We start from the raw sequence: 10,931 nt of genomic DNA, 5'->3' as shown, positions 1-10,931 counted from the left end.
CAAGGATGAATTGCCAGCGTTTTGTGGAGCTCTCAGTCGGAGTGATCCGTCGCGCAGGCAAGTCATTACTGGCTACGTGTTTGCCTCGTTTCCTCATGCTGGAGCGAAGATGTCATATATATCGTACGTGTTGGGTTGGGGGTTTCAGACAAAGTGTGAGCAGAAAGGAGTAGCACAAACAGGTAAGCGAGTAATTACCATTCTCTTACAGCAGCAACTCCTTCCTTCCTGCTCTGAAAAGCTTGCACCGCGCACACATGTTCTTTTCTTCAATCCGATGCCAGTTTATCATTGTGTATACTGTTGATTAGTACCGTTGTTCGAATAAGAAAACCATCGAGGCCTATTAGCTCAGCTGGTTAGAGCGTCGTGCTAATAACGCGAAGGTCGCAGGTTCGAGACCTGCATGGGCCATTCTTTTTTTGTGCATCTTCTGAATCTGATGTGTCAGGATTTGTGCATTTTGTTCCGACGTACAATTCATCACCTAGAAGTATGAGGTTTTTGGTGTACTGGGTCGCAAGGAAAAGTAGATATATAACTGATGATGTGGTCGTATGAGCAAGACAAAATGCCTCCACTACTATGTCAATGAAGAAAACAAAAGAGGGGTGCTAGACTAGAACTGGGAGACGACAAAATGGAGACACTTTTCCGTGCAGTAAATCGATTACTTTTCAGCTCTATGTTTTGTATGGTGAGCTGTAAGGATAACATGGATGCACCCTTTTGATATACTTGGCTTATGTATGTTTTCTGAGGGAATTTGGTGTCTCGTGTCAGATAAGTAGTAGTATGCTTGTAGTAATGATGTAAATTTTGATTCACTTACTGTTTACTCTCTGGGATATGATCATCTCACAAAATCTGAACTGAGCACAACTTGTTTCACAAAAACTGAATTGTCGATTCACTTACTGTTTATTTCATCACAAACTAGATGGCCGATGTGTTGCTTGATTCTACGTACTCGGTCGTTTTCACATTGCCAGGAAGTTTATTTCCAGGATTTATGCGACAGAATCAACAAACATGCCTTGGAAACTGAATTAGGAAAATAGCTCAACTCACCAAATTAATGCAGCCGAATCACGTCATCGAGTCAATACTAGTATGCATGCACGCGCATTGCGCGTCTTTACATTGCAGAGTGATCTTGGAGTCATGGAAATGATGGAGAAATGAAACAAATGTCCATTGTGCATGTACTCAGAATTAGCATAAGAAAGCTTCTCCCGTTCTTACGCAATCACTATCACATCAATATGTAATTTGCACAAAATTGGGATACCTATTGCAGAAAATTCATAGATGAACCCACTTCAAAAAACACGTTTCTAAATGACAAAAAATTCTGAAAAAAGTACATATAGCTCACTTTGGAAAACACATTATGAAAAAGTATATATGAACCCATTTCGAAAAACATATTTCTAAATGACAAATTTCTCAAAAAAAGTTGCACGCATTCATCTTCCGCCATGTTTCTATGTGCGAATAGAAAGTTTCACGGAAGAATTAAACAACTTTTTTTGCATGTGCAAAAAAGACAAAAAATGTGTTATGAAACACTATTAGAAATACTAAAATTTATCTTTTACACGGAGGCAAAATAAAAAAGGCAATTATTTATAAATTTTATTTTCCCGCACATATTTCACGAAGATGTACGGGTGATTTTGTGTGTACTTTTTGACATTATCAAACATGTTTAAAATTTATTTAAAAAAAGGGTTCATATATACCTAGGATTAGGCAGTGCCTACCCTACCTATTGCTATATTTCACTCTGGCATTTACTGCAGCTTTCCACCCAGAATGCGGCAGTGAGGCCATGTATCCTATTCCTTCTTTTTTTTTTGGTTGCGAAGAGCCATGTATTCCTTTTTTTTCTCTGACCACACAGGCCATGTAGCTATGCGGGTGTCAGCCATTGGTGCTATAAAACAATTTGTACAGCTCCACGCGAGGTGAATATGCCATGGTGACTGCTTGCTCCATGAATTGACATGCAGTGGGGTTTGTACTCAGGCACTAAACCATCGATGTTTCTGGAACGACCCAGATAACACTGAACGACACTGTACCAGCGAATCCCTGCACTATAAGCCGTCGGATGGAGCCCAAGAACGGCCAGGAATGCATTTTAATGTGTGAATTCAAACATTCAAAACCATACACTATATAGTAGTATAGATACTAGAATACAAAATTTGAGCATAGATATCGCCTTCACATATTTCACTACATCATATTATCATACACCCATAGGTTACAACAGAGATTGCCTGCATGACAATTTGCAACAACAAAATGGTTTAGGCGAATGGCCAAAATATCGTCCGTTTTATATAGATTATGTCTGAACTTATATGAATTTTTTCGTGCTTACATTAAAATCGGCAGATATATTCAAACTCCCTTTGAAATATACCAGCGTCGAGCATCGGGCTCTGTAGTCTCACTTATCACCGATACCAAGTCTGCATCTTCTAGTGCCCAAACAAACCTCGACATGGTGCACTGCATCGACGAATGCCTCCATGAGTCTTTGTTGCCGCACAATACACGGCTACTAGAAGTGGCCATGTTTCGATGATGAAGCAAATCAATAGACGATATAGACTATTGTGTTAGTCTCCAGAGGAAATGTATTAGTCTTCAAAGGAAAACCCTAATTTTTGACGGCACTCGAATTTTCCAAAGTTGGCACCAAGAGCGCTGCTTATTCTCTGTATTGGACGAACCCCCACTTCCATCTAGCCATGCTTCCCTTCGGATCTTCCTTGTAACCAGCATTCGATAAGCAGATCTTACAATGAAAATGCCTTTCGGGTCGTGACCCCAATCCCAGAAATATTCGACCTGTCTTGTGCATATAGAGATAGAGAGTGTTGCCTCAACATCAAAAGGAATAAACACATTTTGCACTAGTTCCCTGTTTCAATCCCCAGTATTATGTAGTGCCAAACTCGTGATGGGCCTCATATTATGTTTTCTGGGTAGCCAATTATCACACCAGATATGAGTTGTCTCACGGTTTCCCACCCTTTGAATCAAGCCTTGAACCAGAATTATCTCCCTTCAACTATTGCCTGCCATACCTGAGATGGCAAGTTTCCCAGTTCGGCCTGCAAAAAATCAGAAGTTGGGAAATAGTTTGCCTTGATGATTCTTGCGCTTAGGGAGTCCGGGTCCTGAAGAATATGTCATGCCTGTCGAGCTAACAAAGCAAGGTTAAACAATTCTATGTCAATGGAGACCCAAACCTCCCATATATTTGGGTCTTGTCATGACCTCCCAGGAAACTCAGGTGGATTTTCTTTCACCTCCCTTGCTTCTCCACCAAAACTTTCTGACAAGTGAATGTATGTGATAAAGTTCTCTAGGGAGTTTGAAGCAAGACATCGAATAAACCGGAACAACCTGAGCAATGGATTTGATAAGCACATCTTTACCATCAACTGACAACAATTTTTCAATCAAGCCTTTAACCTTGTTCAGACTCAGTCACGCAAATACTTGAAAAGCACCGTTTTTTTAGTTGCCAACATCACTTGGCATACCCAAATATTTACCCGATAGTGTTTCATTTGGTACCTCAAGTAACATTTTTATTTCATTCCTCGGAGCAGGTGAGACCTCGGCTCAGCAGCGATGCCCACGGTGGATCCTATTGGACGCCCGCGTGCGTCCAGGAGATGCGGCTTCGCTGAAGCGCGGGACCTGCTGTGCACGACGGGCCGGCCCACTTCGCAGTTAGAGCAGTGCCAGGCAAACCGGTTTTGGGAACCTTCTAGAAGGTTTCCTAAACCTGAATTTTTTCTTTTTTTCCTTTCTGCCGGTTTTGTGATTTTCCTGTTTCTTTTATTCTTTTTTGTTTCTGTTTCTGTTTCTTCTCTTTTTTTCCTTCTCTTTTTATTTTATCCTTTTTTGTTTTCAAAAAAGTTTGAAATCCGTATTTTTCTTCATTATTTGAGAAAAAAAATCACGGTTTTTAAATTTTGTTCATAATTCAAAATTTGTTCAGCGTATATTGCAGAAATGTTCAATGTATATTTTAAATTTTGTTCGGTGTATATAAAAAATGTTCAGTATGTATTTAAAATTGTTCAGTGTATAATACAAAAATTGTTCAGCGTATGTATTTAAAATAGTTCAGCGTATAATACAAAAAAATTCAATGTATATTTAAAAAATTGTTCATATTTTTTATATTTCGAAATTTTTGTTCAACTCTTTCAATAATGTTCATGTTTGAAAAGTTTGTTCCAATTTAAAAATTGTTCAGGTTTTAAAAAGGGTTTCGCGTTTGTCATATTTGTTCATAATTTTCTATTTTTTGTTCTCCATTTTTATGAATTGTTCGAAAAAAATCAAAAGTTCTCTGGTACTTTAAGCTCTTGCGCTGCTAAAAAACCAGGAGAACTTATCAGCTCGATTGGTTAGTTCTAGGCTTCCCGGAGCGGGACGTCTCAGGTTCGGTCCCCCGCTAGCGTATGTTTTGGCGATCTTTTTACGCGCTCGAGCTCCTGAACTATAAATGGGCCGGCCCATCTCCATCTACCTTCAGCGAAAGCTCCTCTTCTTGACGCTAACGAGCGTCAGACAGGAGCTCTCAGATATGAATTGGGGAGAGGTCCTATTGGACGCTCGCGAGCGACAAACAGCAGAGCATTCGCTGAAGAGCACGGAAAACGGGCCGGCCCATTTGTAAGCGCTAAATTTAAAAACTCACGAAATTTAAGCAGGATCTTGGACTCGAACTCCATCCCGTACGCTAGAAACTACGGTTGCTAACCAGTCGAGCTAGCCAACCCTACTTAGCCACAATGCAGCGCAAATTTTTAAGTAATAGCTACAGAGGCGGACCCGTTTTTAAAATGTTCCACTTGGGAAAATGTGAACAATTTTCCTTCAAAAAAGCCAATAATTTTTTTACATGAAAAGAAAAATCAAAACTCGAACAACTTCTAAAACACGAATTTTGAAAAAAGTGAACAAAAATTGAAAACATGAACAATTTTTTTTATATAGGCTGAACAATTTTTAAATATACATTGAACGTTTTTGTAATATACGCTGAACAATTTTTAAAAACGCATTGAACATTTCTGTGATATACACTGAACAAGTTTTCGAAATACACAATGAGCATTTCGTAGTATGCATTGAACAAATTCTTGATATACGGAACAAGTTTAAAATACAAGGTGAACAATATCTTAATGTACGATGAACATTTTTTTAATAATATAAGGTGAATACTTTTTAATATACGATGAACATCTTTTAATACGTGGTGGACCTTTTATATACTAAAAAAATGTAAAACAGAGAAAAGAAACAGTAAAAAAGAAAAAGAAAAGAAAAGAAAGGAATAAGCAGAGAAAAAGAAAAGGAAGAAAAAAAATTCGAAAATACAATAAACCCTAGTAAAAACAAAACAGAAAAAAAGGTCCAGGGAACCTTCTAGAAAGTTCCCAAAACCGGCCAGGAACCTTCACGAAGGTTCCCAAGATCCCGCATCGAAGAAACAGAAACAACCGCAACGAAGAAACAGGTGCGAATCTGAATCGTGGGCCGGCCCAAGTGGAAGCGACAAGTCCCGCTCTTCAGCGAAGCTACGAAGATTTGACGCTAACGAGCGTCATATAGGAATCACCGATGCCCACGTGCACAGGTGAGACAGCAGCCACCTTTTTTTTTCTTTTCTCTTTGAGGGGAACCTTTTTTTTTCCTTAGAATCGTGAGACAGCAGCACTTTTGGGGGTGCACGAGAAGCCCAAGTAAACTCCCAAGCCCATCTAACTTACGCCACACAGTAGCCCGCCTCTGGAAGACAAACAACGCAGTCGGATCGTCTCTCTATAATTCTTTCCTCTGATTTTGCTCAGAAAAAAAAAATCTTTCCTCCGATGCCTGTTGCTATGGTCTAGGGCAGTTCTCCCGCAGGTTCCAATCTCGGATTTTCTTTCCATCCGCCTTCCAATCAAAGATTGGAAATCTGTAGGGACGATCCTTGCGCGGACGGCCGGACGCCGGCGGCAGCCAGCTTGAGCGGCAAGGTCTCTCACTCACGTTTTGTTAGTGTTTGCCTTACCTTTCAAACTCAGATTAATCTGAGCCCTTAACACAGAGTTAGATAAACCAGCTGCTCAGAGTGGACGTGCTGAATATAAAAGAATAATTGAAAGGAAGCTGGTTAGTGTAACTATATAAGCTTCCTTGTTGCTTCTATTCGTGTGAACAGCATGGCTCACCATATGTGTTTTCAGGCAATAACCTGTCAGTATGATGATATTGTGGAGGAGGTAATTTGGGGTCTAGAGAATATCATGCATACTTTATTGCCCGAAGAAACATCAGAGCCGAAGGAGTACCGCCGCTCCCATGGCAAAGGATTAATCCTTTTCTTACGTCAATATGGCTTTCTTGTCAAAAACGACTGGGTGAGCTAACCGCTTGTCCTCATGTCCTTATTTCTGACAGGCAAATGTTGTCTGCTTTATTGCTCCATTGTGATGCAATTTTAGCCCTTTCTTTCTTTCTATAGTAACCTCGAATAAGTCTTCTCTGGATATGCAGTGTTAGCCCCTTTCGATTGATTGTGTGCTTATAATGCTTTATTTTATTGCCAATGAACAAAGTTATTCATAGACATACTGTTCGTATTGTAAATTGAAATTTAACATAAGCTTTTGTAGAACTTTTTTTTACCCTTTTCCTGTTTCTTTCAGTGATGAAACAAATGCTCATTTTGATCCAGGTTACTGAAAGCATTATTGAGACGGCTCGTCGCATGTATCATTTCGAGTTAGATGAACGTCAGTACTTGGATTCATTGTGCAGTAAAATACAGAAATTCGTTGACCTATCGTCTCTCACTAAGGATTGGAGTTTACTCAAATTTGCAACAGCTCTGAAGTTTCTTGTTTACCCTAGACAATCGTATGAAGTTTGGAAACCTAGTAAGGTGATTGTAATATGTTGTACTACATGCATTTTAAGTATATCCAAATAAATATGTAGGCAGTTATCGTCTTATCACTGAACTGACTTGTGCTTCTTTCAGATTTTGTCGGCTTCCGAGTATATGAGCATAAAGTCCATGAGGCGTCAATACAGAGAAACGATTATGTCTGAGTTCGATGTCTTGTCACTCTACAAGGATGTTATTGCTCTCTATGAAAAAAGGCTTGAGATTCTGTCGGATATAAACATCTTGCTGCCAGTGAGGCCAAAGAAGATCAAATTATGGAATTCTCGTTTTTTGAGAAAACTTGGTTCGACTGATTCACCTGCTGGCTCCAAAGTTGGAAAAGAAGCTATTATTGGTGATGATACTGATGCAAAGCAAACGAGTGCAGCACAAAGCATGGGTGAAGCTGAGGAAAAGGATGGCATCGAAGAATCTGGTGCAAAGGGAGTGAAAGCAGCGCAAAACTTGGAAATTTTTGAGCCGCCTCAGACCGCTGATGCTAGCAACGAAACGACTGCACAGCCTACTCAAGAAACTAGTGGTAATGGGATGAAGACTGTAGACAGTGCGGGTGAAAGCAGGCAGAACGGACAGGTATTTCCCCTGAGAGGCACCAAGAGCAAAGAATTGAATTTCCCTGAGACGGAACCAGATGTTACATGTGATAAACAGGCTGGGGATACTGATACAAAGCAAACGAGCACAACACAAATCATGGGTGAAAGTGAGAAAAAGAACAGCATTGAAGACTCTGGTGCGAAGGCAGTGAAAGCAGCGGAAAGCTTGGCCGATGTCATGCAGCCTCAGACTGATGGCGCAAACCTGCAGATGACTGCACCGCAGGACCCAAATGAGACCCAAGCCGTGCAGACTGAAGAAAGTGCAGGTGTGAAAATCAGTGCACCGCCGGACCCAAATGAGATGCTGATGTGTTTGTGTATTTGTCGGTGCAATATACTGTAAGAGCATCCCCGGCAAATCCCCTGAACAGTTTTCCTTTTGAACTGAAAAAGAACTTCACCCTGCCAAACAACATGGGCCTCCTGCCATCGTTGCGCACCAAAAGCTGCTAGTTACCAGCTGCTGTATTACAATGTCTATGACAGAATTGAAATGTGAAGCTGGTAATTTTTTCTCGTTGAAGATTTCTAATGTAAAAGAAAAAACTGTGTTCAGACACGCAACTGTTACAGTTCGCATGGCATCCCTGGCTCGATCAATTCGGCCAGCTGCTGCTCCACACGGCATCACCTGCAGCGTCCCGGATTACAAACCAGCATCCCCTTTCCTCTTAGGCATTGTTTGGTAAAAGCGGTTTGGGGAGGTTTAGGGCAACTCCAAGACGGGTTATGAAGCGAAGCAATCTGTGATTGGATAGTTAGAAGGACATTGGCATCGCAGCCCACCAGGGTTCTAAGGAGCTGTTTTACGGTGATTGGGTTAGTACTTGGAGTACTTAGCAGTACTTACATGTCTGATCATGTCTGATTTTTATTAGCCGTCCGATCTTGCGGGGAATTTTAATTGATTAAATTTAATATGTTAATTGCGATAAGGGCATAATGGTCCAGGGGGAAATATCTTTTCTTGAACCGATCACCTGAGGACCAGATCCATGTCTACTCGATCCAGTTCAGAATCCTCCTCCGATGTATTCGTCGCCGCTCGCCGCTCCTGACCTTCTCCGTCCTTGACCTGCCTGGTGAGAGGAATAAATTCATCGTCCTCGTCCTCCACCCAACCAACCCCAGCCCCCACGCCGTCACCGAAGAAGAAGAAGGCCGGATCTGCGCCGGCTGAATCGGCGGCGACGGCGGCGGGCGATCCCATCTCTTCGCGCGTACCATCCTTAAGGTATGAATTCGGCTTGTCATTCTGCTCGTTCTCTTGGCCGTTGCGCCCCTCCACCGTGCATGCAGTACAACCTCAACCCCACAAGATCCGGGTAATTTAGCAGTATGCGAGATTTGTACGGACTAGAACAACGAATGGAAAGCTTCATCGTGGCATAGTTTCTCTTGAGCTAATCGCATCATGTTAGTTTAACTAAGATGTTGAGGGCATTGCTTACTTCCTTTGGTACCGCAGAAAAAAAGTGACATACTTGACGTTTGAGATGAGATATACTAAAGGAAGATGAGATACTGGTTCCATAGTTGACTTAATTTAGTTTATTAAAGTCATCATCACTTTAGGTTTGCATAGTGCATGAAATATAGTTTAAAGGAAGATGAGATACTACTTGTTGGGCGTTGATGATTGGTTTCCCTCACATGTCAAACGAGCAAAGTCTTTTCCATGCACTTGTCTTTGCCTATGAGCTATTTTACACCTGCAACATTGATAAACAGAAAGATGTTGATGATTGGTTTCCCTCACATGTCATATGCAGGAAGACATGGCGTATGCAAGTGATGAGAGTATGTTCGAGTATCTAAATGTTGTCAGCAAGATGTTTGATAGTGAGGCTGAAGGCTATGAATTCTACAACAAATATGCTCTTGAAAAAGGTTTTAGTGTGAGGAAAAGCTACGTTGAGTGGGATGGATCCAACAAATACGTAATTTTAAGGAAAATTGTGTGTAGTCGTCAAGGGTTTCGCGAAGAGAAGCACATGAAAAGAAAGATGGAAGATAGAAAGAGGAGGCCACGAAGTTTAACTCGTGTTGGGTGTAATGCTAAATTGGTCATTACGAGACAGGAGGAAACCGGTCGGTGGTTTGTCAAGGATTTCATCGATGAGCACAGCCATCCTCTAGCCCCACGGGATCTTTCTTGTCTGCTGCGTTCGCACAGACGAATTAGCGATGAGCAGAAAGCGGACATTGCGGACATGGAAAAATGTGGGATCCGCAAATACCGTATTATGGATATTTTGTGCTTTCAATACGGTGGATTTGATAAGGTTGGATGCATAAAGAGGGACATTTATAATTTCTGCCATGCTAATAAGCAGGAGACAATCAGTGCCGGTGATGCTAATACGGTGATCATGCACATGATGGCGAGGCGAGAGCGAGATGTGGATTTTTTTCTTCAAGTACTTGGTAGACGAGCATGGCCATCTGAAGGGACTGTTCTGGGCTGATAGTCAATCGCGACTTGACTACGAGGCTTTCGGAGACGTCATTGTTTTCGATAGCACATACAGAACCAACAAATACAATCTGCCATTCGTGCCGTTTGTCGGGTTGAATCACCACCGGAGCACTGTCATTTTTGGCTGTGGTATAATTTCTCATGAAACAAGCCAGGCATACGAGTGGATGTTGCGGACCTTTTCTGATTGCATGGCACAGAAGCATCCGATATCTGTGATCACAGATGGGGACCTTGCAATGCAGAGAGCAATCAGGGTGGTCTGGCCAGACTCAAACCATAGACTATGTATATGGCACATTCAGCAGAACATTATACGCCATCTGCATGATGACGACGTAAAGGAGGAATTCAGATCTTTCATTTATGATACTTCTTCCATTGAAGAGCATGAGATAGAATGGATATACTTCTTACAACGGAATAAAGTAACCAGTGAGGAGTCTTGGCTGCATCAGATGTATCAAATGAGAAAGTTGTGGTGTGCTCCATATCTTGAGGGGCGTTGTTTCCTAGGATTGAGCAGCAATCAGAGGAGTGAGTGCTTGAACTCTGTGCTACATACGCATCTTGAGGGTAAGATGTCGTTGTTTGAAATGCTAGAGCACTATGAGCGTGCCTTGCGTCGCGATGGATTAACGAAGCTCTCCACGACGTCGAAGCCTTGCAGTCCGTTCCATTTATAGAGGAAAATGCTTCGCCGCTTGAGAAACACGCTGCAACAGTTTTCACACCTAGTGTCTTTAAGATGGTCTTATGAAGCATAGATGCTGTCAGCAAATGTTAGATCAGAGAGATACTAGATGGATCAGAAGATTCCACTTATGTTGTGTCCAAGCAGGAAAGAATG

The 10,931-nt window shown here is 41.5% G+C and overlaps 1 protein-coding gene, 1 long non-coding RNA gene and 1 other non-coding gene across 3 annotated transcripts; all 3 read left to right on the top strand.

The window, feature by feature from the left end:
* Positions 1-340: 340 nt before the first annotated feature.
* TRNAI-AAU (transfer RNA isoleucine (anticodon AAU)) lies at positions 341-414 on the top strand. The gene has a single exon. It is a non-coding gene; the product is annotated as a tRNA-Ile (tRNA).
* Positions 415-5,927: 5,513 nt separating this feature from the next.
* LOC123124876 (uncharacterized) lies at positions 5,928-6,444 on the top strand. Its single transcript, XR_006461239.1, has 3 exons — positions 5,928-6,068; positions 6,140-6,204; positions 6,279-6,444. It is a non-coding gene; the product is annotated as an uncharacterized lncRNA (long non-coding RNA).
* Positions 6,445-6,754: 310 nt separating this feature from the next.
* LOC123124875 (uncharacterized) lies at positions 6,755-8,058 on the top strand. The gene is made up of 2 exons (XM_044545419.1): positions 6,755-6,976; positions 7,076-8,058. The coding sequence occupies exons 1-2, from the start codon at positions 6,803-6,805 to the stop codon at positions 7,943-7,945; spliced, it is 1,044 nt and encodes a 347-aa protein (XP_044401354.1). The 5' UTR covers positions 6,755-6,802; the 3' UTR covers positions 7,946-8,058.
* The last annotated feature ends 2,873 nt before the right edge of the window (positions 8,059-10,931 follow it).

This window comes from Triticum aestivum, chromosome 5D (genome assembly GCF_018294505.1).
Source record: "Triticum aestivum cultivar Chinese Spring chromosome 5D, IWGSC CS RefSeq v2.1, whole genome shotgun sequence".
NCBI classification, from domain to species: Eukaryota; Viridiplantae; Streptophyta; class Magnoliopsida; order Poales; family Poaceae; genus Triticum; species Triticum aestivum.
Note: the sequence above shows the minus strand (reverse complement) of the source record. Positions and strands in the feature narration are given on the sequence as shown.

What these genes read in the sequence shown, in the direction of transcription:
- LOC123124875 (XM_044545419.1), top strand. Translation starts at nt 6,803, where the DNA reads ATGTATCATTTCGAGTTAGATGAACGTCAGTACTTGGATTCATTGTGC. An exon ending in AAGTTTGGAAACCTAGTAAG is followed by an intron (nt 6,977 to 7,075) that starts GTGATTGTAATA and finishes TGCTTCTTTCAG; the next exon opens with ATTTTGTCGGCTTCCGAGTA.